Here is a 20,417-nt window from a genome sequence, read left to right as displayed (position 1 = left end):
GAACATATTTACTGGAACAGCTGTTCAAACTTCTGGACTAGGAGAGACAGAGCTCAAATTAGCATTGTTTTCATGAGCAAGAACTATATAAAAGGGAAGACTAAAACGCAGTATGATTTTTTTAAGGTTTATTTATTAGAGAAAGACAGAGACAGAGCAAGTGGGGAAGGGGCACAGACAGAGGGAAAGAGAATCCCAAGCAGGCTCTGCACTGGCAGTGCAGAGCCTGATGTGGGGCTCGAACTCACAAAAGCAGGAGATCGTGACCTGGGCCGAAACCATGAGTCAGACATTTAACTGACTGAGCCACCCAGGTGCTCCTGCAATCTAATTTTTAAATGAGGGGAGGGAGCGAGCAGATCTTGTAAACATTGAAGATGCTGGGAAGAATTCAATCAGAAAAATAAACCACTCAGGATGCCCCAGTGTGATTTCCCTAAGAAAAAGTTTTGCATTCAGGAAAATCCAAATATACATATTCAAGCATGCTACCTCAAAGCTGAAATGTCTGGCTTTTTAAAAAGGGGAGGAAGGGTAGAGAGTACAGCTTTATGAGTTTTTTAAATGTTATTTAAAAAAAAAGTTTTTAAAGAGATGCTATGCTGCACAAATACACTATTCAAAATAGTAATCAGTCAAGTAATATAGACCACACCACCACCAAGAAAAGAATCTATTGATACTTACCTGTGAACTTCAAAGTCCTATCCAATTTTTTGAAGGGAATACTAAAAAAATGGGTTTTGTTTCTTTTATACTCCAAATGACCCAACTGACATTAGGAATATTACAATTTTATCAATATTTTAAAATCTTTTTCATTAAGATACTAAATTCACCAATAAGCTCTCTTTACATCCACAACAACAAAAGTTTAACATTTTCAAAATTGTAATACAACACCGATAATCCCTTAACATTATTTCTGTAAAATGAACATCTAAAGCCATATTAGTCTTAGTCCTATCTGTATTTCAAAATACAACTTCCACTTTTTTAAATTTTTTTTAATGTTTTATTTATTTTTGAGACAGAGAGAGACAGAACATGAACAGGGGAGGGGCAGAGAGAGAGAGGGAGACACAGAATCCGAAACAGGCTCCAGGCTCTGAGCTGTCAGCACAGAGCCTGATGCAGGGCTTGAACTCACAGACCGCGAGATCATGACCTGAGCCGAAGTCAGACGCTCAACCGACTGAGCCACCCAGGCGCCCCTTTAAATACTTCTATCCTCCAGCCTCTGCAAACTGTCAACAACCCCTCTAGCTCACTACAAAGAGCACTTTCTGGGGCGCCTGGGTGGCTCAGTCGGTTGAGCGTCTGACTTCGTTAGGCTCAGGTCATGATCTCACAGTCTGTGAGTTTGAGTCCCGCATCCGGCTCTGTGCTGACAGGTCAGATCCTGGAGCCTGCTTCAGATTCTGTGTCTCCCCCTCTCTCTGCCCCTCTCCTGCTTGTGCTCTGCCTCTCAAAAAGTAAAATAAACGTTAAAAAAAAAAAATACACACACACACACACACACATATAATAAAGAGCACTTTCTTCAGGGCAGAGCACACTCTACATTCTAATATGCAAAATCATTAAGTCCATTAGATTTGTTCATCCCACAAATATGTGAGTACCCCTTATGAGTCTGGCACTATCTTAGGCACTGGGGAAAAGGGGCAATTTCTTGTCCTCTTTGAGTTTATATTTATTTATTTTTTTTTTTAATTTTTTTAACGTTTATTTATTTTTGAGACAGAGAGAGACAGAGCATGAACGGGGGAGGGGCAGAGAGAGAGGGTGACACAGAATCGGAAGCAGGCTCCAGGCTCTGAGCCATCAGCCCAGAGCCTGACGCGGGACTCGAACTCAGGGACCGCGAGATCGTCACCTGAGCTTAAGTCGGACACTTAACCCACTGAGCCATCCAGGTGCCCCAGAGTTTATATTTATTTAAGGAAGTATCAACGAAAACAATAATAATCTCAGAGACATACACCCGTAAGAGCTACAAATAAAGCAGAGTAAAGGGAAGGGGAGAAAGAACTATAGACATGAAAAGATGTGTATGGGGAGAGTTCCAGGCAGCAGGACCAGCACAGGTAAAGGACCTGAAACAGGAGAAAACTTAAGTCAACGGACCAGCTGGACTGCAGTATCTCTCTCCTACTTGGGGTCAATATACCTTTTATTAATACTTGCATCGCCTCAGCCTCTACCAAAAGATGTTCAAAAGGAGCTGTTAAATGATTAAACAAAATTATCGCCTATTCATCCCCTTTTCACTATGACTGTATGGCCTATTTTTGACAGATCCCTCAATTGCCAAGGTATCCCCAAGAGAACGGAATATGACTGCACAGACGACTGGAGACTTGAAACAAAAGCCCTTGGTAATCCAAGATTTTTGAAATGAAAAAAAAAAAAAAAAAAAAAAAAAAGTGGCCTGACAACGGGATTAAATATCTGGCAAACGAAACTCTCTCCAAACCCTACTTCTTGGCAGGCACTAATAACCCAGGCAATTAGGATGTACTTCTAAACCTCTCAGTGCAGGGCTGGCGGTAAGGACTCGGCGTAGATGAGTTTCAACATGCACAGCAGCACCTCCAAACATCCACTCATTAAACACGGACCCGGTGGAGAGCTGGAGAAAACACTCCTGGTCCCCAACCTGTTGGCTCCTACTCTGGGAAACGTACAAAAATAAGCATTCAGCTGGGTGCTTGCCTGGCTTGCAGTAGCCTCGCAGTTAAGTAGTGATGGGTGAAAACGAGGACGAGAGAAAGCACGTGGGCTTTACCCTGCAGAAGACCGGCCCCGCGATATACCGAGGCTGTAAGGGCCCCGGGATAGAGGCCGGTTTTCTCTTTGGCGAGGAGAGGAGTTTAGGGAGCTCCCGGGGCAAAGAAAGGGAGGAGAGGGGCTGGGAACGGAGAGCGGCCAGCGCCACAGGGAGGCGGGAGGGCACTGCGCCCCCTGCCGATCGGCCCCGGAAGGGGGGGCGGGGCTGGCACCGCGGGAGGAGGACCGCCAGGCTCCAGCCGCGCTTCCGCGGGCACGGCCAGTAATGGAGGCGCCGTGGGCAAGCCGTGCGGTCACGCCGCGGCCGGGACGCCTTCCCAGGCCGCACTGCCCCTCCGGGCGGGGCCCTAAGGCCGGGCCGTGGATCCCGGGTGGCTGCGGCGAGGCCGCGCACTTACCCGGGGCCTGGGAGCGCGGGCGCGGCCCGGGCCGGGCGGCGAGGGGGCGGGCGCGCTGCTCTGGGCGCAGGAGGGCGGCGGCGACGAGGGCCACTCGGAACAGCCAGCTGCGAGGGCGCCCCGGCATAGGCAACGCCGTCAGCGCCTTCAGCCCCTGGGGCCCGGAGCGCGCGGGTGCACTCGCCGGCCGCGGAGCTCTCACACGTGCTGCGCCGCGACGCGCCGCCGCTAATCTGCCCCACCCTCGGGGCGGGGCCCGCCCTCCGCCGCCGGCCCCGCCTCCGCGCGGGCCCGGAGCAACGAGGCCCCGCCCCTCTCCGCCGCCCAGTGACCCAGTGGCCTCTGCCTGGAGGAAGCTCGTTGGTTCACTGCGGCTTTGCCAGCTCACGGCGGCCGGAGCCTGTCCAGGCCCTGGGCAAACAGTGATTTCTCCAGGGCCCGGGCAAACAGGGATTTCATCGTGCACCAAAGAGTCCTTCAGACAGTCTTTAGGACTTCTAAAGTGGCCGTGGCCATGGCCTTAACGAATGCTTCACGTATTTTAATAAAGGTTTCTTCCACATGGTTATGGCCGTTTTGTGTTGCCCCCCACATGCGGCTAGTTTAAGGAAAAGAATAACTTTAGGGAATATATTGTCCTATATATTATTCCTTCAAGTGCAGGGGATCCGAGAGAGGCATTTTCCCACTTCGATTTACCCCTCCTGCTTGACGGCTCCTCAATAGGATAGGCTCCGGAAAAAAACTGATCATAGCAAGTTTGTGCTTCTGTGTGAAGAAAAATAAAATCCACACTCCTTCCATGCTCTTCAAGTAGCACACGTTTCGCGACCAAATTCTGGCCTCTAATAGTTTTTGCACTATTTTGCCAAATTTCAATCCTCAGTGAAACACCTATATATTATTTCAAGTCCTTTAATTTCTATTAGACTTGGTTTTTTAAATTGTGGTAAAGTACATGCAACATAAAATTTATCACTTTAATCATTTTGAAGTGTACATTCAGTGGCATTAAGTACATTCACAATGTTGTACAACCATCACCAACATCCATCTCCAGAAGGCTTTTCACCTTGCAAAGCTGAAACTCTATCCAGGAAGTAGCAAATTCCCAGTCTCCCCACCTCCTAGCCCTGGGAACCACTATTCTACTCTTCTCTCTGTGAATTTTACAGTTGTAGGTAACTCCTATAAGTGGAATCATATAGCCATATGTCCCTTTGTGACTGCCTTATTTCCTTAATGTTCATCCATTAAGGATGCAACACGTGTTGCAGCATGTGGCAGAATTTCCTTCCTATCTAAGGCTGAATAATATTCCATTACATATATATAGCACGCTTTGTTCCCCTATTATCAGTTGAGTTGCTTCGGCCTTTGGGCTATTGTGAATAATGCTGCTATGAACACGGGTGCTCCAATATCTATTTGAGACCTTGCTTTCAATTTCTTGGGGTATATACCCAGAAGTGGTATTGTTGTATATTAATTCTATTTTCAATTTTTTGAACAACCCCACTTTGTTTCCTATAGTAGTGGTAGACTTGTTTTTAAAATCTGGGTTTACATTATCCATACTCAGTATGGATAATTCACTCAGACTGGTAGGATTCTATACTGTCTTTCTCTGAGATCAGTCACCTCAGTTGAGGACAGTTTTCTGTCCCTAATCCAGGTATAATCACATGTCCTGGGCTATGGCTAATTCATAGGTTAATGTCCCAATGACAGCAACTGCACATATGTTTACCACAGACACAGTAAAAATTCAATCCTAAACTTTAAATTTTTGTATACTTTAAAAATTATCTTCTCTGAGGCCGAATGCCTCATAAATGCATATGGAAGGAAAGAACATTCACATTCCTTTGGCTGTTAGCTAGCTAGATCCATGATCAAAACTTACTGCATTTTATCCTGAACCGCCTCAGACAAGGTCCAAGTGAAACATGCATTTTTAGTTTTCTGTTTTTCAAAATGACAGCCCTTTATTGGCTTTTATAGTTAAAATAATACAGAAGTGTTCAAAGCCTGTCCCAAATTCCAACTCCCTCTAATAATCATTTAACAATTTAATGTTCTCCTTGACTTTCAAATTACATCCTAACATGTATGTTATGTATAATATTCGGGATCCTGCTTTTAATCCACACCAGCACTATGGACTGGTAAGGGCCCAAAACATACTCTGTATCTCTTGTTTCATCCTTATTATTGCCTACTATTCTGTCCATCTAAGATTGCCTCTTTACACTCCCCAGATAGTAGTCAATTGTTTTCTGTGCTCCCTCAGTCATTGCAAACATTTCCGTTGTTGAGCCTACTGCATTCAATCTTAATTTATTTTCATTTCTGTTTCCCTTACCAGAAGTGAATTCTCCAGAAGCAAAAATCTGGGTTTAGAGCAATCTTTTTTTCCCTTTAATGTTATTTTTAATTTTTATCAGAGTATGCATGTCTGTGATTTAGTGCCAAATAATTCTGTAGAAATCTTATAAATTGCAATGAAAGAGCAGAGACTGTACCCCCCCCTTACCAATTTCCCCCTCCTTTTTAAAATTTTTTTAAATTATTTTTATTTTTTTTAATTTTTTTACTTATGTTTTATGTTTATTTATTTTTGGGACAGAGAGAGACAGAGTATGAACGGGGGAGGGGCAGAGAGAGAGGGAGACACAGAATCGGAAACAGGCTCCAGGCTCTGAGCCATCAGCCCAGAGCCCGACGCGGGGCTCGAACTCACAGACCGTGAGATCGTGACCTGGCTGAAGTCGGACGCTTAACCGACTGCGCCACCCAGGCGCCCCAATTTCCCCCTCCTTAAAGGCAGTCATTTTTGTCTTTTAACTGGTTATTTTGATATTTACTTTCAGTTCTCTATATAAAATGTTTGCATTGCTATTTCTCGATTTCTCACTTCTAGGCATTATCTGTTGATTTCACTTAGTGGGAAATGAGGATTTAGTTCTTCTTTCTTTCCCTATCCTTTTCCCCACTGCCACCACACTTTTCATCCTTTGATCTGCTCAATCTAGTTATATTGTCCTTTTTCAATAGGTTTTTGTTTACTTCATTATGATTAGGTAAACATTACTTACATCTTGGGCCAAGTAGTATATACTATGATCACTTTTTGTTTTTCCTGCAGTTATTATCTTGTTTTGGTTTACTATCCATCACCAAGCCAAGCCCAAACTTTTTAACGATTGTTTCAATCTCTGCTTCCCAAGACTTAGATAGACGAGGTGTTCTATCAGTTTCATCTGAAAATGGAGTCTCTTCTGGGCCTTCTGGACCTGTACCAATCCATGTCTAGTGAAGAATTGTTGTCAGGGCCTCTCAAATCATTTTTCTCCTGCATTATATCTTCTGTTTCCTATATCCTATATCTTCTTTTTTTCTTTGTTTAGTCCCTCATTTTAGTAGAGCACAACCTCCAGAAGCATCCTGAGGAAGGAAAAGTAAATGAAAGGGAAATTTTTTGAGATCTTTGAATGTTTGGACATACCTTTATTGTTTACCCACACTTGATTGGTATTTGACTCATCAGGTGTAGAATACTAGTTTGAAATAAATCTCCTTTTGAAATTTGATAGAATTTGCTCCTATGGGGTGCCTGGGTGGCTCAGTCGGTTGGCTCAGTCGGTTAAGTGTCAGAATTCGGCTCAGGTCATGATCTCACGGTTTATTGAGTTCAAGCCCTGAATCAGGCTGGCTGCTGTCAGCACAGAGCCCGCTTTGGATCCTCTGCCCCCTCTCTCTCTGCTCCTCCCTCGCTCACGCTCTCTCTCAAAACTGAATAAACATTAAAAAAAAAAAAAAAAAAAAAAAGAATTTGCTCCTATGTCTTCTAGCTTTCTTTGTGACTGTTGAGAAATTGAAAGTTATGTTCACTCTTGACTCTGTTAAGTGATCTGTTTTTCTCTCTAGAAGCTTAGGATTGTCTGTTCCCCTCCTCCCCCCCCCCCCCCCCCCATGTCCTACAATTTCACAATGATGATTTGGGATGAGTCATCTTTTATCCATTGTGCTGGGCACTCAGTGGGCCCTTTTAATCTGGAAACTTGTGACTTTTAGTTTGGAGACATTGTCTTGAATTTTTTGGTGATGATCATTCCTTCCCTAAGGAGTGATTGGTTTTTCTTTCGGAACTCTTTTATTTTTCAGATTTTGGATCTCCTGCAGTGGTCCTCTAATTTCTTTTTTTTTTTTCTTTCTTTCTTATTTTTCATTTCTTTGTCCTTTTGCTTCCCCCCCCTCAGATATTTCCCAACATTTATCTTCCAACTCTTTTATTGAACTTTCCATTTCTGCAATCATATTTGTCTCTGAATACTCTTTTTATTTATTTATTTTAATGTTTATTTCTTTTGAGAGAGAGAGAAAACGAGAGCAAGTAAGCAGGTGAGGGGCAGAGAGAGAAGGGGATAATCCCAAGCAGGCTCTGTGCTGAGCCCCAGCCGGGGCTCAAACTCATGAATGGTGAGCTCATGACCTGTGCCGAGATCAAGTCCAACACTCAACCGGCTAAGCCACCCAGGCGCCCCTCTAAATACTCTTTTAAAAATAGTATCCTGTTATTTATTGTTTTATGTTTGCAGTGGTACCTCACATCTCAAGATATTGATTATATATATTCTATGTACAATGTATATAGACAATGTATACAGAATATATATATTTTAAAGTTTTCTTCTCACTAAGTGGTTTCTGTTTCCTCTATGGGTTGTTCCCTCCCACCCTCCTTTGTTTTAGTCTTTTTGGTACCACCTCCCATGTTTGTTTTTGAAGTCAAATCCCTGGGTGCTCTACCGACCTCTGGCTTCCAGATCCCTCATGTTCCTCCTTCTTGTCAAAGGCCACGTTTTTTGGGCCTCTGCACGGGGTAAAGTGCATATTTGATGCTGAGTCCTCTTCTGCTATTCAGCTCCCAGTCGTTTACAACCAGATCTGCACCCTACAGGCAGGAAAGTGGAGGGTCATCTCTAGCTGGGTCTGATCAGCCTTAAAAGAAAGATCCCAAGATAATGACATTGGAATTTCCCCCAACGAAACAGGCCGACCAAATTACATTAAAGTTGGCCAACAAGCCCCCTCACACTCCGAGAACATCTGGGGTCTCATCTAAAGGATAAGCTGAACACAAGGAATTTACACAAGTTCACAAGGAATTTATGGTGTAGAAGGTGGGGGTACCTTCAAGCTCCATCCGCAAGGACCCCCGCGAGGTGGAGGTGTGGCGGAGGTTGAGAAGGCCCGCCCCCCCTTTCTCCCGAGAGCCTGGGGGGCTGGCGCCCGCTTCCTGAACGGCCGTGCTGGCCCCCTGCCAGCAGAGGGCGCCACCGCGCATGGCTGGCGGCTGCGCCGGCAGGGCCTCTCTGGGAGGAAAGGAAGAAATCAGAGAGACGGCGAGGGGAAGTAGAGGTGGCGCCCAGCCCCACGGTCTCCCAGGGAGAGCCGGTGTCTGGCCGCTGGCCTCAGCGGAACTCTACAAGCCACGCTGGCTGCTCATGGAGCCGAGGACTCGCGCGGAGACGGGATGCTCCCGGCCGCCGAGATCGGCAAGGCGCCGGCAGCCCTGGTGAGGCGGCCCTGGTGGCCCGGGGAGGGGACGCTGGTAGCCCGGAGAGGTGGCACAGATCTCCCAAAGGAGATTGCGTCGGTGAGGTGGCCCTGGCGGCCTGGGGACGTGGTTTCCGTGGCCCGGGGAGACAGGCCTTCCAATCTGGCGAGGTGGCACGGACCTCCCAGAGAAGGTGGTCCCAGGGCGGTGGCTCTGGCGACCCTGATGAGATGACACAGATAGTTGTCTCTAGGGACGTAGAGACATGCCCTGAAGGCTGGGCAAGGTAACTCCAGCGGTCCTGGGGAGGTGGCAGTGGTGGTCCTCAGGGCCACCTGCGTCAGATGGCCCTGACCCCTCAGGAAGACCCCAGGGGAGGGAGTCTGGGACCTCGCGCCCTCTGGGAATCCTGAGGAGTTCCACCTGTCACTCCAGTCTTAATGTGTTTGTTACACCTCTTCTTCTAGTGCTGCTCTGAAAGTGGTAACGAAAGGAAGGACGTCGAGGAGAAAAGTAAGCAGACTCGAAACACCTTACCATTCTTTACCCAGCCATCTCTCCTAAACTCAGCCCTCCAGGGTCTGCGGAGCAGAAGAGTCGTAGCCTGTTGTCTTTAAGATGCATCTCTCCATTTTTTTTGGGGGGGGGGGGTACAATATACTTGCATTGTATTAAGTACTGGTTATCATCATGCACCTATCTTTCTAAAATTGTAAAATGTGGGATAATTTGAAGATAAGCTATACTTCCTGACCCAGACTTAGTGCAGGGACTGGTGTAGTTTCACTGGAGTCCACCCCCCGCACCAATTCAGAATAATTGGGGCCTGCCTGTTATCTTAATGAAGCAACAACTTATCAAGCATCAGGAATTTGGAGGGGCTAATTAATGATCTAGGAGAGATGACCACCGCCTTAATTGGAGTCAAAATGGTAACTGTTTAGTGGTACTTAACCTTCAGTGAATTTGCCAGTAAAAGTTGATCTGGGAAGAAAAATACAAGCGATAACTTGTTTCCTGAATCTTGGTCTGGACAAGGAAGAGGGAAAAGGTCAGCATCTCCATTTCCTATCGAGGACAGGAGCACATGTCAGGGATGTGGACATTTGTCATTTTACTGTAATGAGCTAAGCATGGCAGGCTTCTGGAAATCAGGGAATCTTCAGTGGCTTTTGAAGTGAAGTTTATTGGGGGAGGAAGGGGAAAGGCATGTAACAGCTTTTCCATCAGAGGGTTTTTGGTTCTTCTGACCATGGCAAATAGTCTAGGAATGAGTAGTGGTAGGAGGAAGGGTGCCCACATTACCATAATGCCTTCAGGAATTAGGCTTGCCCTTACCATGCCTGCGGATACATTCTGCCTTGGAAGGAAAGCTCTAAGTAGCCCATAGCACTTGACGGTCATAGCTCAGCTCCTTTTTTAAAAGATTGGAGAGTACCCTCTATCTTTTAGTTAAACCCTTCCCTTTCCCACCTTTGCCCATTCAGATGCCTGAGAAGTTGATGACTACTGAGATGTCATTTAGTAGAATGATAGACACAGACTATAGACTTCGTCCTTATCCCTCCTTTGGTGGCTTGGTCAACTTGTGTGCAATTAGGGGTGCTTATTACAAGAAACAAAAAAGGAGAGTCATAAAAACCTCCCAAATCACCAGTGTGTCATCTTAAAGAACGTCATTTGACCAAGAATATACTTACTGCATTTAAATGGTGATGTCAAAAGAATAGAATTTAAAAGTAGGTGCAAAAAAAAAAATTTTTTTTTAATGTTTATGTATTTATTTTGAGAGAGAAAGAGAGAAAGTATTTCAAGCAGGCTCCACAAGACAGCCGATGTGGGGCTCAATCCCACAAACCATGAGATCAGGACCTGAGGTGAAATGAAGAGTCCAAGGCTCAACTGACTGAGCCACGCAGGTGCCACCCCCCAAAAATTTTTTTATTAAAAAAAACAGTAAGTAAAAGTAAATGAAGATAGAATTTGCTCCCTAAGCTACAGGAAAACATTCCCTCCACAAAGCCCTGCCTCTAGGTGTCTGCAGATGGAATGTACAACGTACTTGTTTTATTCAAGATTAAACTAGAAAAAGAGGACACTGTGACTCTTGTCCATAACTGTAGATGGATTCCGCATTGATGAAGTTTGATGCAAACCAGCCTATTCTCATATTTGAAGGAGAAAAAAAAGTAAGAAACTTGGGTTGAGGGTCAGGAAACATGGATTTTAATGCCGTGTATAACCTTTAGGTGTCAGCTGGGCAAATGGTACAATTTATAGTTGGGAAGTCAAGGCATAGATTTATGCCAGTTTTGCTCCTAGTTACTGGTGGGCTACTGCTTCTCATAGCACATGGACGCACTTTGAATACTCATAAGTTGAATAGAACAAAGGAAAATTTGGGTTTGGGGGCTGGGGGAGGAACATAACCTAGTACTAAACACATTGGTATGTATTCTCTTAATCCTAAATGAGCAAAATCTGACAGTTATATTTTGCATTTAGGCATCTCTCTCTCTCTTTTCATATTTTCATTTGATCAGAAGTAACAGTTGTTTCGTAATGAGGCTGATTATAATCTCTTGTCTAACCTCTTGCCTTCTCTCATTGCTGCTTTCTTAAAACTTCATTTTTGGTGAAGAGCCAACTTCTACAAGGGCAGCTCCAGGAAGAACAGAGGCAAAGTTCAACCAGTATTGCTCCCCAGGAGGCTCTGTATTGTTTCCCCAGCTTTCTCTCTCACACACACACTTTTTTTTGCTTTTCTTTTTTCTTTTGTTCTTTTTAGAAATTGCTGTAGTCTTTGTAACTAAACATAAACTAGTACAATCAAGCTTTTCATTTGTTTACAAACACCGTGAATGGTTTGTTTAGGGAGGACCACATCCTTTAGTTAAACCTGAGGTAGAGAAATGCACTGCATGTTCAGGTTTATTCTAAGGTTTGGTTTCCAGGAAGTCTGCTTTTTCTCTGGGGCCTTATTTTATAGCACTTACTTTCATCTGGAAATCAATTGCTGTTCCTCTTACACTTCTACATTATCTTTTTTTTTTTTTTTTATTGATTTTTTATTTATTTATTTTTTTTTTATTTGAGTAGGTGCTACTCAAATCTAGGGAGATTAAGCCCCGTCTGCAGAATAATTCACACCATGGACTGAGTGGAGTCAAGCATGTTGGGCAGCAGGGAGCCTAGGGACCCCACAGTGGCACGCTCGCAGCTACCATTATACCGAGTTTCCTAACCTTCTGCTGGAAGGATTCCATGTGTTACTAAAAGGGAATAGCCTGCACATGGAAACAGATACTACAGAGGAAACAGTGTATCTCAGCACACCAGGGTGGTGTGGAAAGAGACGCGGCAGCCGTTGCGAATCTTGTCACTCTTACCTTCTTTGTCAGGAAGCTGCTGTGGCCTTCCACTTTCTCTGGCGCTTAGGGCACGTCCACCCTGGAACAGATATAGAGCTGGAGATACTCTGGAAGAGAGGAGCAGTGCTGTCGGTCCAGAAATTTAGGACAGTGGAAGATCACTTAATTGCCTTTGGAGTGAATCAAGCATTTACTAGAAGTTTGGTTCTTTAAATAAAAATTGAACATTTTTTATTTATGTATCTGAATCTTGCCTCTTTCCACAAAGAATTAGAGGCAGCTTAAATTGCTTAATTTTGCCTTAAACATTGTGGATACTGGAAGAAGGTATAGACGCTTGCAGAGTGAAAAACTGACGTGGAAATGATAGGCAATGCTAGGTTTCAGGCGGAGAGTAAGGAACGGACTCTTAGGGAAATCTGCCCACATGCTAAATGGGATGGGAGCAAAGCTACCCAGGAGCTCCTGGTTTCACTGCACATTGTTTGCTCAGCCACTGTCCATGTTGCCTCTGCTCCCACTCTTCCCGAGAAATGGCTCAGGGCTCCAAATCACCTGTTTTTGTCACATTTAATAAGTACACTGTGGATTGGTGTGAGTCTAGTTTATTTGCCACAGAAGGATCCTCACGTCGGACTGTGCAATTTAGTGGTTGCATCAGTCATTTTGAATTTTCCTTAGTAATTTGTGTTTTCTCTGAAGCTCCCTTTTTTCCTTTTTCTGACATGGAAAGTTTTGTATAATGGCATTTGAAGCTTTTAAAACTTTTTTACTCGGGGCTCCTGGGTGGCTCAGTCGGTTAGGCATCTGACTTTGATGTCAGCTGAGGTCATGATTCACGGTTTGTGAAATCGATCTCCACATCGGGCTCTGCATTGATAGCATGAGCCTGCTTGGGATTCTCTCTCCCTCTCTCTCTCTACTCCTCCTCCATGCATGCTTTCTCTTGCTCTCTCTCAAAATAAATGAATAAACATTTTTTCAAACCCAACTTTTTTACTGTTACATAAGGAAGAGTTTTTACTTGGTCACCTTTTCAATTTTTTTCATAGATTCAAAATCTTTCAATACTATTTTTTTCTTTTCTTAAGGCATTTTTTAAAAGAATTTCTTTTTTAAAAAATGTTTATTTTTGAGAGAAAGAGAGCATGCAAGCAGAGAGAGAGAGAGAGGGACAGAGGATCTGAAGCAGGCTCTATGCTGACAGCAGAGAACCTGATGTGGGTCTCGAACTCACACTCTGAGATCATGACCTGAGCTGAAGTCGGACACTGAACTGACTGAGCCACTCAGGTGCCCCCCTTTGTATATCTTTTGTATTTCCTTTAATCCTGTGGTGCTTGGTAATGTTAAATAATTGTTATTCTTTCATTTTAGATGACATAAATATTGCAGCTCTTTTTGGAAATGAACAAGTCAGTGAAGATACAGATAATGGTGATCTCACTTCCTACGTGTCTGCATTTATAGAAAAAGAAGTTGGAAATGACCTTAAATCTTTAAAGAAACTTGATAAACTCATAGAACAGATGACAGAAAATAAAATGCAGTTAGAAGAACAGGCAAGTATTAAAACTCATTGAAATAATACCAGAATTGTTCAATGACGTCATATAGACATCACCATTATTATATATCACTGTTGTTCTAGGGAATTTTGAAGATACAGATTATGACAAATAGTCTAGTCATTTAAAACTGTTTAATAGGTTTTAAGGACCTACAATGTGCTAGGTACTTTACAAATTATGTAAAAGACAAAGTTCCTGCTGGTCTGATTTAGGTCTTAAAAACATAATGACAGCTAACATGAAAAAAATTGTTTTTTAATGTTTATTTAAGAGAGAGAGAGAGAGAGAGAGAGAGAGAGAGCGCGCGTGCGAGCGGGGGAGGGGGAGGGGCAGAGAGATAGAGACAGAATTCAAAGCAGGCTCCAGGGTCTGAGCTGTCAGCACAGAGCCCGACTTGGGGCTTGAACTCACAAACCGTGAGATCATGACCTGAGCTGAAGTTGGCCACTAAACCAACTGAGCCACCCAGGCACCCCTGACAGCTAACATTTTAAGGAGTTTTTCGTACAGTGACTTTTAAAGTCAAGGAAGTAATTCATGGTGTACAAAAATGTCATAACACCATCATTCCAAACTTTTTATATGTGCGCTCATGAGGAGAAAACCTGAAAATAAGTATGACATAATAATGGTTATTTCTGAGTGATTGGTTAACAGGTGATTCATTTTCTTTACATCTTTCTGTATTTTCAGGTGTTTTCTTTTTACAGTGAAATTATTACTTAAAATGGCGTTTAAAAAACCCAATGAATGTAATCTTAAAAAAATAAGTGGATCCATTTACTTGCAACAGTGTGTCAAGGATAAAAGATTCATATCATGTAACTGCTTCATTGGGTTAAGTGTGTGGGTATGTTGGTGTGTTAGCCCTGGGTTGATAGCCATCCTGTGTTCTCCCATCCCCACCCCCTCAGCCCTCACCTTTCCAGTTTTTCCACAATGTCTGCCCTATTCTCCTAAGCATGGCCCAGCCCCACCCCCTCTGTCCACGCCTGCGGCCAAGCTGTAGTGGGCTCTCTGAGGAAGTCACAGGCTGAGCGGATGGATGCCAGCCCTGATATGTGGTCTCCAGGGCTCCTTCCTTGGGAAGGTCGGCTCCTCTTCCACTCCCCTCATTTGTTCTTACAAATTCTCCCCAGGATACCTGCCCCATCTGGCCATTCTGTCTTCCCAAATAGAAAAGATGAAGGCCGCTTAGCATGACTCTATTGAACAGTCTACCCCACATTCCACAAACTTCTTTGCAACCATGTCTACTTCTTAATTTAGCCGAAGATCAGTCTATGGCTGTCCCCGTGCCTCAGATTCTACCTGCCACCGGAGTGATGTTGCTTTGTGGTTTTATAGTTTCCTCCTCTGCTCCTCAGCCAGTCCTGTCCCCTCAGCGTAGGGACACGCCCACGGCTCTTCCTGAAAACAGAACACTCCCCCCTCATCTCTTAGCCAGTGCTAGTCCCTCCCTTTTGTTGTTAGGCTTCCTCAAGAAGTCCCCTTTCTTTGTGTCTGTCTCCACTTCCCAACGAGGCTTGTTTCTCTGATGACCCCGGAAGCTGCTGCCAAAGCCCCTAACTGAACCTTAAATTCAGCATGTCCCAAACTGTACTGCTCTGTGTCTTCACATGCTTCCCTTTCTTGGAAAATGGCGCCACTATCTGCCTGTCACCCGGGCCTGAAGCCTGGGAACCTTACTAAGATCGCCGGTCATCCTGCCTCCTCTATCCCATCTCCAGAACATCTGACCTTTGCCCCCTTCCTGTCTCTGCCACCACCCCGTTCACCCAGTTTAGGGCTGCAGCCTCTCACACACTGGATGGCAGTTTGCCCATCTTCTGCTTCCTTCCCATCCCGCAGTAACCATCGCTCATTTTTATCCATTACAGAAATGATCTCATGTGTGAATAAGCAAATATATATATAGTTACAGTCTTTTCTGTATTGTGTAAGCACGTGTATACTTAAAATATGCATGGCTTAACTTTTTATAATTAATGTAATACATGACTTGCTTTCCTATCAATGTATATAGATCTCTCTTTTTGAATGGTTTTATGGTATTCAACTATGGTTGTACATAATTTAACTAGGCCCTTACTAGTGGACATTTTTGCTGTTTCCACTTTTTAGTACTACAAAAATATGAGAATAAACATAATTGTTTATCACATTACCTTTTTTTTTTTAGATTTTTTATTTTAAGTAATCTCTATACCCAACACAGGGCTCGAACTTACAACCCCTACATCAGGAGTCTCGTGCTCCCCCAACTATGCCAGCCAGCCGTCCCTGACCTTCCAAATCATAAATCTAACTGAATGATTCCCTTATTAAAAACTCTTAATGGTGGGGCGCCTGGGTGGCTCAGTCGGTTGAGCGTCCGACTTCAGCTCAGGTCATGATCCTACCGCCTTGTGAGTGAGTTCGAGCCCTGTGTCAGGCTCTGTGCTGACAGCTCAGAGCTTGGAGCCTGCTTCAGATTCTGTGACTCCCTCTCTCTCTCTGCCTCTCCCTTGCTCATGCTCAGTCTCTCAAAAAATGAATAAACGTTAACAAAATTTTTTTTTAAACTCTTAATGGCTTCCCATTGCCTGTTGGAAAAAGCCCACATCCTTCTAAGGCACAAGATGCTTCTCTGATCTCGCCTCTCCCTACCAATCTAGGTTTGTCTCTTCTTTTTTTTTTTTTCCTTTTAACATTATTTATTTATTTTTGAGAGACAGAGAGAGACAAAGGATGAGCAGGGGAGGGGCATAGAGACAAGGAGACACAGAATCCAAAGCAGGCTCCAGGCTCTGAGCTGACATCACAGATGTGGGGCTCGAACTCATGAACCTCAAGATATGACCTGAGCTGCAGTCCGACCTGACTGAGCCACCCAGGTGCCCCTAGGGTCGTCTCTTCTTTCTATGTGTTCTTGAACTGTATTCTGTGCCTTACTCAGCTTTGCTGGCCTCTCATCATGACTGAGCTGTTCCTTTTGTCTGGAATGTCCTTTCCTTCCAAAGTTCCCCAGAAAATTCCCACCGGCCCTGTAGAGGTCTTTGCAGGAGCCATGTAAGCCCAGTTGCCTTGCATCTCAACACCTCATTATCCAAAGCGTGGGAGCTTGTTGGAAATGCAGAATGTCAGTCCCTACTTCAGACTTAACAACTCACATTTGCATTACACCAGCTGTCTAGGCAATTCCTGTGTACATTCAGGTTTGGGAGGCACTACCTTCGGACACCACTGTACCTCGCATCTATCTTTTATTGCATCAGTCCCATAATACAGTAGTTATTTGCTTCCATTTCTCTCCCATATGAACTGAGCTTAAGGGCAGACACCATGTCTTATATATCTGTTCCTAGCACAGTGCTTCGCACAAAGTGTCTAATCAGTCTTGATTCAATTGAAATTCCTCTAGAATAGTCTTTATGTTGTATTGATACCTAATACTTGTATATGTTTTTCCATGTGCTAGAAGAAGAATTAGTAAATACCACATCTAAAGGCGTTACCTGTATATTATCTTCCCAAGTCAATGGTTCTTGCCGTAGACTTCAATCAGAATCACCAGGGTCACTTTTGCAACAAACATGTACTCAGACTTTTAGAATAGAACTTCATTTGTTTTTGAAGGAAAGTGTTTGGTAGATAAAGCATAAGAAAATTCTCTGTCTGGACCCTCTGAAAGTGCTGAGCTTCATGAAAGATGCAGAGGTGCTTACAGGGGCATCTGCTGCTGCCCACACATCCCCACGCACGACATTTTGTGTTTAGGTTTGGTTGGTGCAGGAGGCAGAAATCGCATCTTTCTTTTGAAGCTTATAATTGACAATTTTCTTTTTTTTTATTTTATTTTTTTTTATTTAAAAAAAAATTTTTTTTTCAACGTTTATTTATTTTTGGGACAGAGAGAGACAGAGCATGAACGGGGGAGGGGCAGAGAGAGAGGGAGACACAGAATCGGAAACAGGCTCCAGGCTCTGAGCCATCAGCCCAGAGCCTGATGCGGGGCTCGAACTCACGGACCGCGAGATCGTGACCTGGCTAAAGTCGGATGCTCAACCGACTGCGCCACCCAGGCGCCCCTAATTGACAATTTTCAATTCTTTTAGAACAAACATGTATTTTGAAGATGATAATCTAATTAAAACATTACAAGGGGGCTCCTGGGTGGCTCAGTCAGTTAAGCGTCCGACTTCTGCTCAGGTCATGATCTCGTGGGTCTTGAGTTTGAGCCCTGCATCGGGCTCTGTGCTCAGAACCCACTTTCCGATCCTCTGTCTCCCTTTCTCTCTATCCCTCCCCCAGTGGTGCTTTTTCTCTCTCAAAAATAAACATTTAAAAAAAAAAAGTGTGAAAATTTTATCTGATTGATGCTGTTTTTTGTTTGTGTTACAATCAGGTACTTACAATTTCATCAGAAATCCCTAAAAGAATTCAGAGTGCCTTAAAAAATGCAGAAGAATCAAAGCAATTTCTTAATCAGTTTCTGGAGCAAGAAACTCATCTCTTCAGTTCCATTAACAGCCATTTGCTGACCGCACAGCCCTGGATGGAAGATCTGGGGGCCATGATTAACCAAATTGAAGAGATTGAGCGCCATCTTGCTTACCTTAAATGGATTTCACAAATTGAAGAACTAAGGTAAAAAGGGCTTCTTTGTTCTCATAATTATTATTTTCCTTTGAGGCTCTGTCTTAGCGGTGCATGCATGCCATTAAATAATTGAGTTAATTAAAGATTATAATAATGTAATTTTCCTGGTTGTTATGAAAATAGTATTATAATGATTCTTTTCCTTTTTTGTGAATGAACATAAACTTTTCAGGGAGCTTAATTTGCATTTGAAAGAAAGTGATCTAAGTAAAAATTTTAAGTCCTGTAGTTGTATTGTGAACACAAAATAAAAACTATTATTTATAATACCAAATTAATAAACAACTCTTCAACGTGGTAATATTACTTTTTAGACACAATCACTTAATAAAACGGATTGCTTTCTCTAAAATTTGAATTTCTTTCAATGGGAATCCTCTAATAAGAGATGTACAGTATTCTTAAGTAACAGTTTTGCTACCTGTGGGTAGAGGGTAAAAAAGTACACACTTCTTTCTGAATTGAATTCTGAATTGAATCACTAGTGTTAACTGAGAATGTCTGGTATTGTCTTTCAAACAAGCTAAATTAACATTTCTGCCTAGACTGGCAAAATTATTTGGTTTTTGACATAGTCCCCCAGCCCCTCCATACTGCATGGTTCCATCGTGCTTTGTTTTAGCTACTCTTGCTCAAAGCTGTCAGCAACTATTAATATTGTCTGGAAGACTTGAAGAAGAAAAGTCACCCAAGAGTCTTAATGTCCCATTGTGTATCGGAGTTAATACATTTTATGTTACGTCTTCCAAAGAGTAATGCAGTATCACTTTGTCCTGTGTATTTCCCAAGATTTTAAAGAATTTTACCTCTCAGCATGGTGTGAAGTCTTTGTTTTGCATATATAAGTTTAACATTTACAGAAAAAATGATACACCTAAGATTGTAGTGTTACCAGTGATTCCAGAAATCAATTTAAACTTTTTAGGTCATCTCCTTGTTGGGATAAATTATTTGGGGTGAACAGATTTCAAATCTTGCTACTTTTTACTTCATTTTTCTTTGCCCCTCTGGAGGAAAACACCAATACGGAGCAATGTTAATAAACTTATTATTAAGTAGAGTAAATTGTTTAAAAGCCTCACTCTTGTAGTAGCCAAAGCAATAGGTTAATTAACATAGGGCTATGGTTATGGATAGCCTTTTTCTGGTGTTGGGATTGTTTAAGACAAGTTTGCCCTGGGCATCATATTAGAAATAGGAATCAAGTTCATAATCAAATAGAGCATAGCTATTTCTCCTTAATAACATGTTCTTTGCTCTCGATGTGATAAATCTCTGTTTCTGTCTTCCTTTGGGTTTTTAAGATTTTCCTCATCTAATTTCTCTCTAACATTAACTTGCTTTTTATTCTGTAGCACTTTCTCTTTTTTAAAAAATCAGTTTTTTCCTTAGAACTAGCATCTTTTATTAGCTCTGCTTCTTGAATACCACAGTATCGCAGTGTCATTATGCACAAACCCTGTTTCCCTAGCTTTTTCTGTGCTCTGAATGCCATTCATGATGCTGTGTTGTGTGGAGAGCTACTTCACTGTGTCCTGGAAAGGAGTCCTCCCTTACTCTGTGCTTTTGTGTACATTTTACATTGTTTTGTAATATTTGTACATTTCTTAAACACAGCAGTCTTCCTTTTAACATAATGCAACACTTACTTTGGATTTATGTTTCTTTGAAGTGGAAAATCAGCAAGAAGGTTTTAATTTGCCATGATGCCCAGGGAAGAACCTTACAGGGGAGCAGGCTCCGTGCATGCTGACCATCAGAACAAGCCCATAAACGGGGATCCTGGTGGCTCAGTCACTGGAGCGTCCGACTCTTGATTTCAGCTCAGGTCATGAGCTCACAGTTCGTGGGTTCCAATCCTGTGTCGGGCTCTGAGCTGACAGCGTGGAGCCTGCTTAGGATTCTCTCTCTCCCTCACTCTCTGCCCTTCCACCTCCCTCACACACATGCACTCTCTCAAAATAAATAAATAAACTTAAAAATCAACAAGAGGGGCGCCTGGGTGGCGCAGTCAGTTGAGCGTCTGACTTCAGCCAGGTCACGGTCTCACGGTCCGTGAGTTTGAGCCCCGCGTCGGGCT

At 43.3% G+C, this 20,417-nt stretch overlaps 2 protein-coding genes across 5 annotated transcripts in view; one reads left to right on the top strand and one right to left on the bottom strand.

Moving 5' to 3' along the window:
* The window catches only part of PUS7 (pseudouridine synthase 7), a 56,694-nt gene extending 53,287 nt beyond the window's left edge, over nt 1–3,407 (bottom strand). The window contains exon 1 of the mRNA XM_047849339.1: nt 3,192–3,407. Within this exon, the coding sequence (XP_047705295.1) occupies nt 3,192–3,318 (127 nt within the window). The 5' untranslated portion in view covers nt 3,319–3,407. The remainder of the gene's footprint in view (nt 1–3,191) is intronic.
* A 5,179-nt stretch (nt 3,408–8,586) lies between these two features.
* Nucleotides 8,587–20,417, top strand: part of RINT1 (RAD50 interactor 1) — a 30,839-nt gene continuing 19,008 nt past the window's right edge. For 3 of the 4 annotated variants that reach the window (XR_007150163.1, XM_047848837.1, XM_047848839.1), the window contains exons 1-4: nt 8,587–8,772; nt 9,222–9,267; nt 13,503–13,687; nt 18,084–18,325. Coding sequence is in view for 3 of the 4 variants with exons in the window: in XM_047848837.1 (XP_047704793.1) it covers nt 8,731–8,772; nt 9,222–9,267; nt 13,503–13,687; nt 18,084–18,325 (515 nt within the window). In the remaining variant the exon portion in view is untranslated. Of the gene's footprint in view, nt 8,773–9,221; nt 9,268–10,610; nt 10,944–13,502; nt 13,688–18,083; nt 18,326–20,417 lie in introns of those variants that run through there. The other variant, XM_047848838.1, reaches the window with a different exon arrangement.

This window comes from Prionailurus viverrinus, chromosome A2 (genome assembly GCF_022837055.1).
Source record: "Prionailurus viverrinus isolate Anna chromosome A2, UM_Priviv_1.0, whole genome shotgun sequence".
NCBI classification, from domain to species: domain Eukaryota; kingdom Metazoa; phylum Chordata; class Mammalia; order Carnivora; family Felidae; genus Prionailurus; species Prionailurus viverrinus.
The sequence above is the reverse complement of the archived record's forward strand: the minus strand, read 5'-3'. Positions and strand labels throughout refer to the sequence as shown.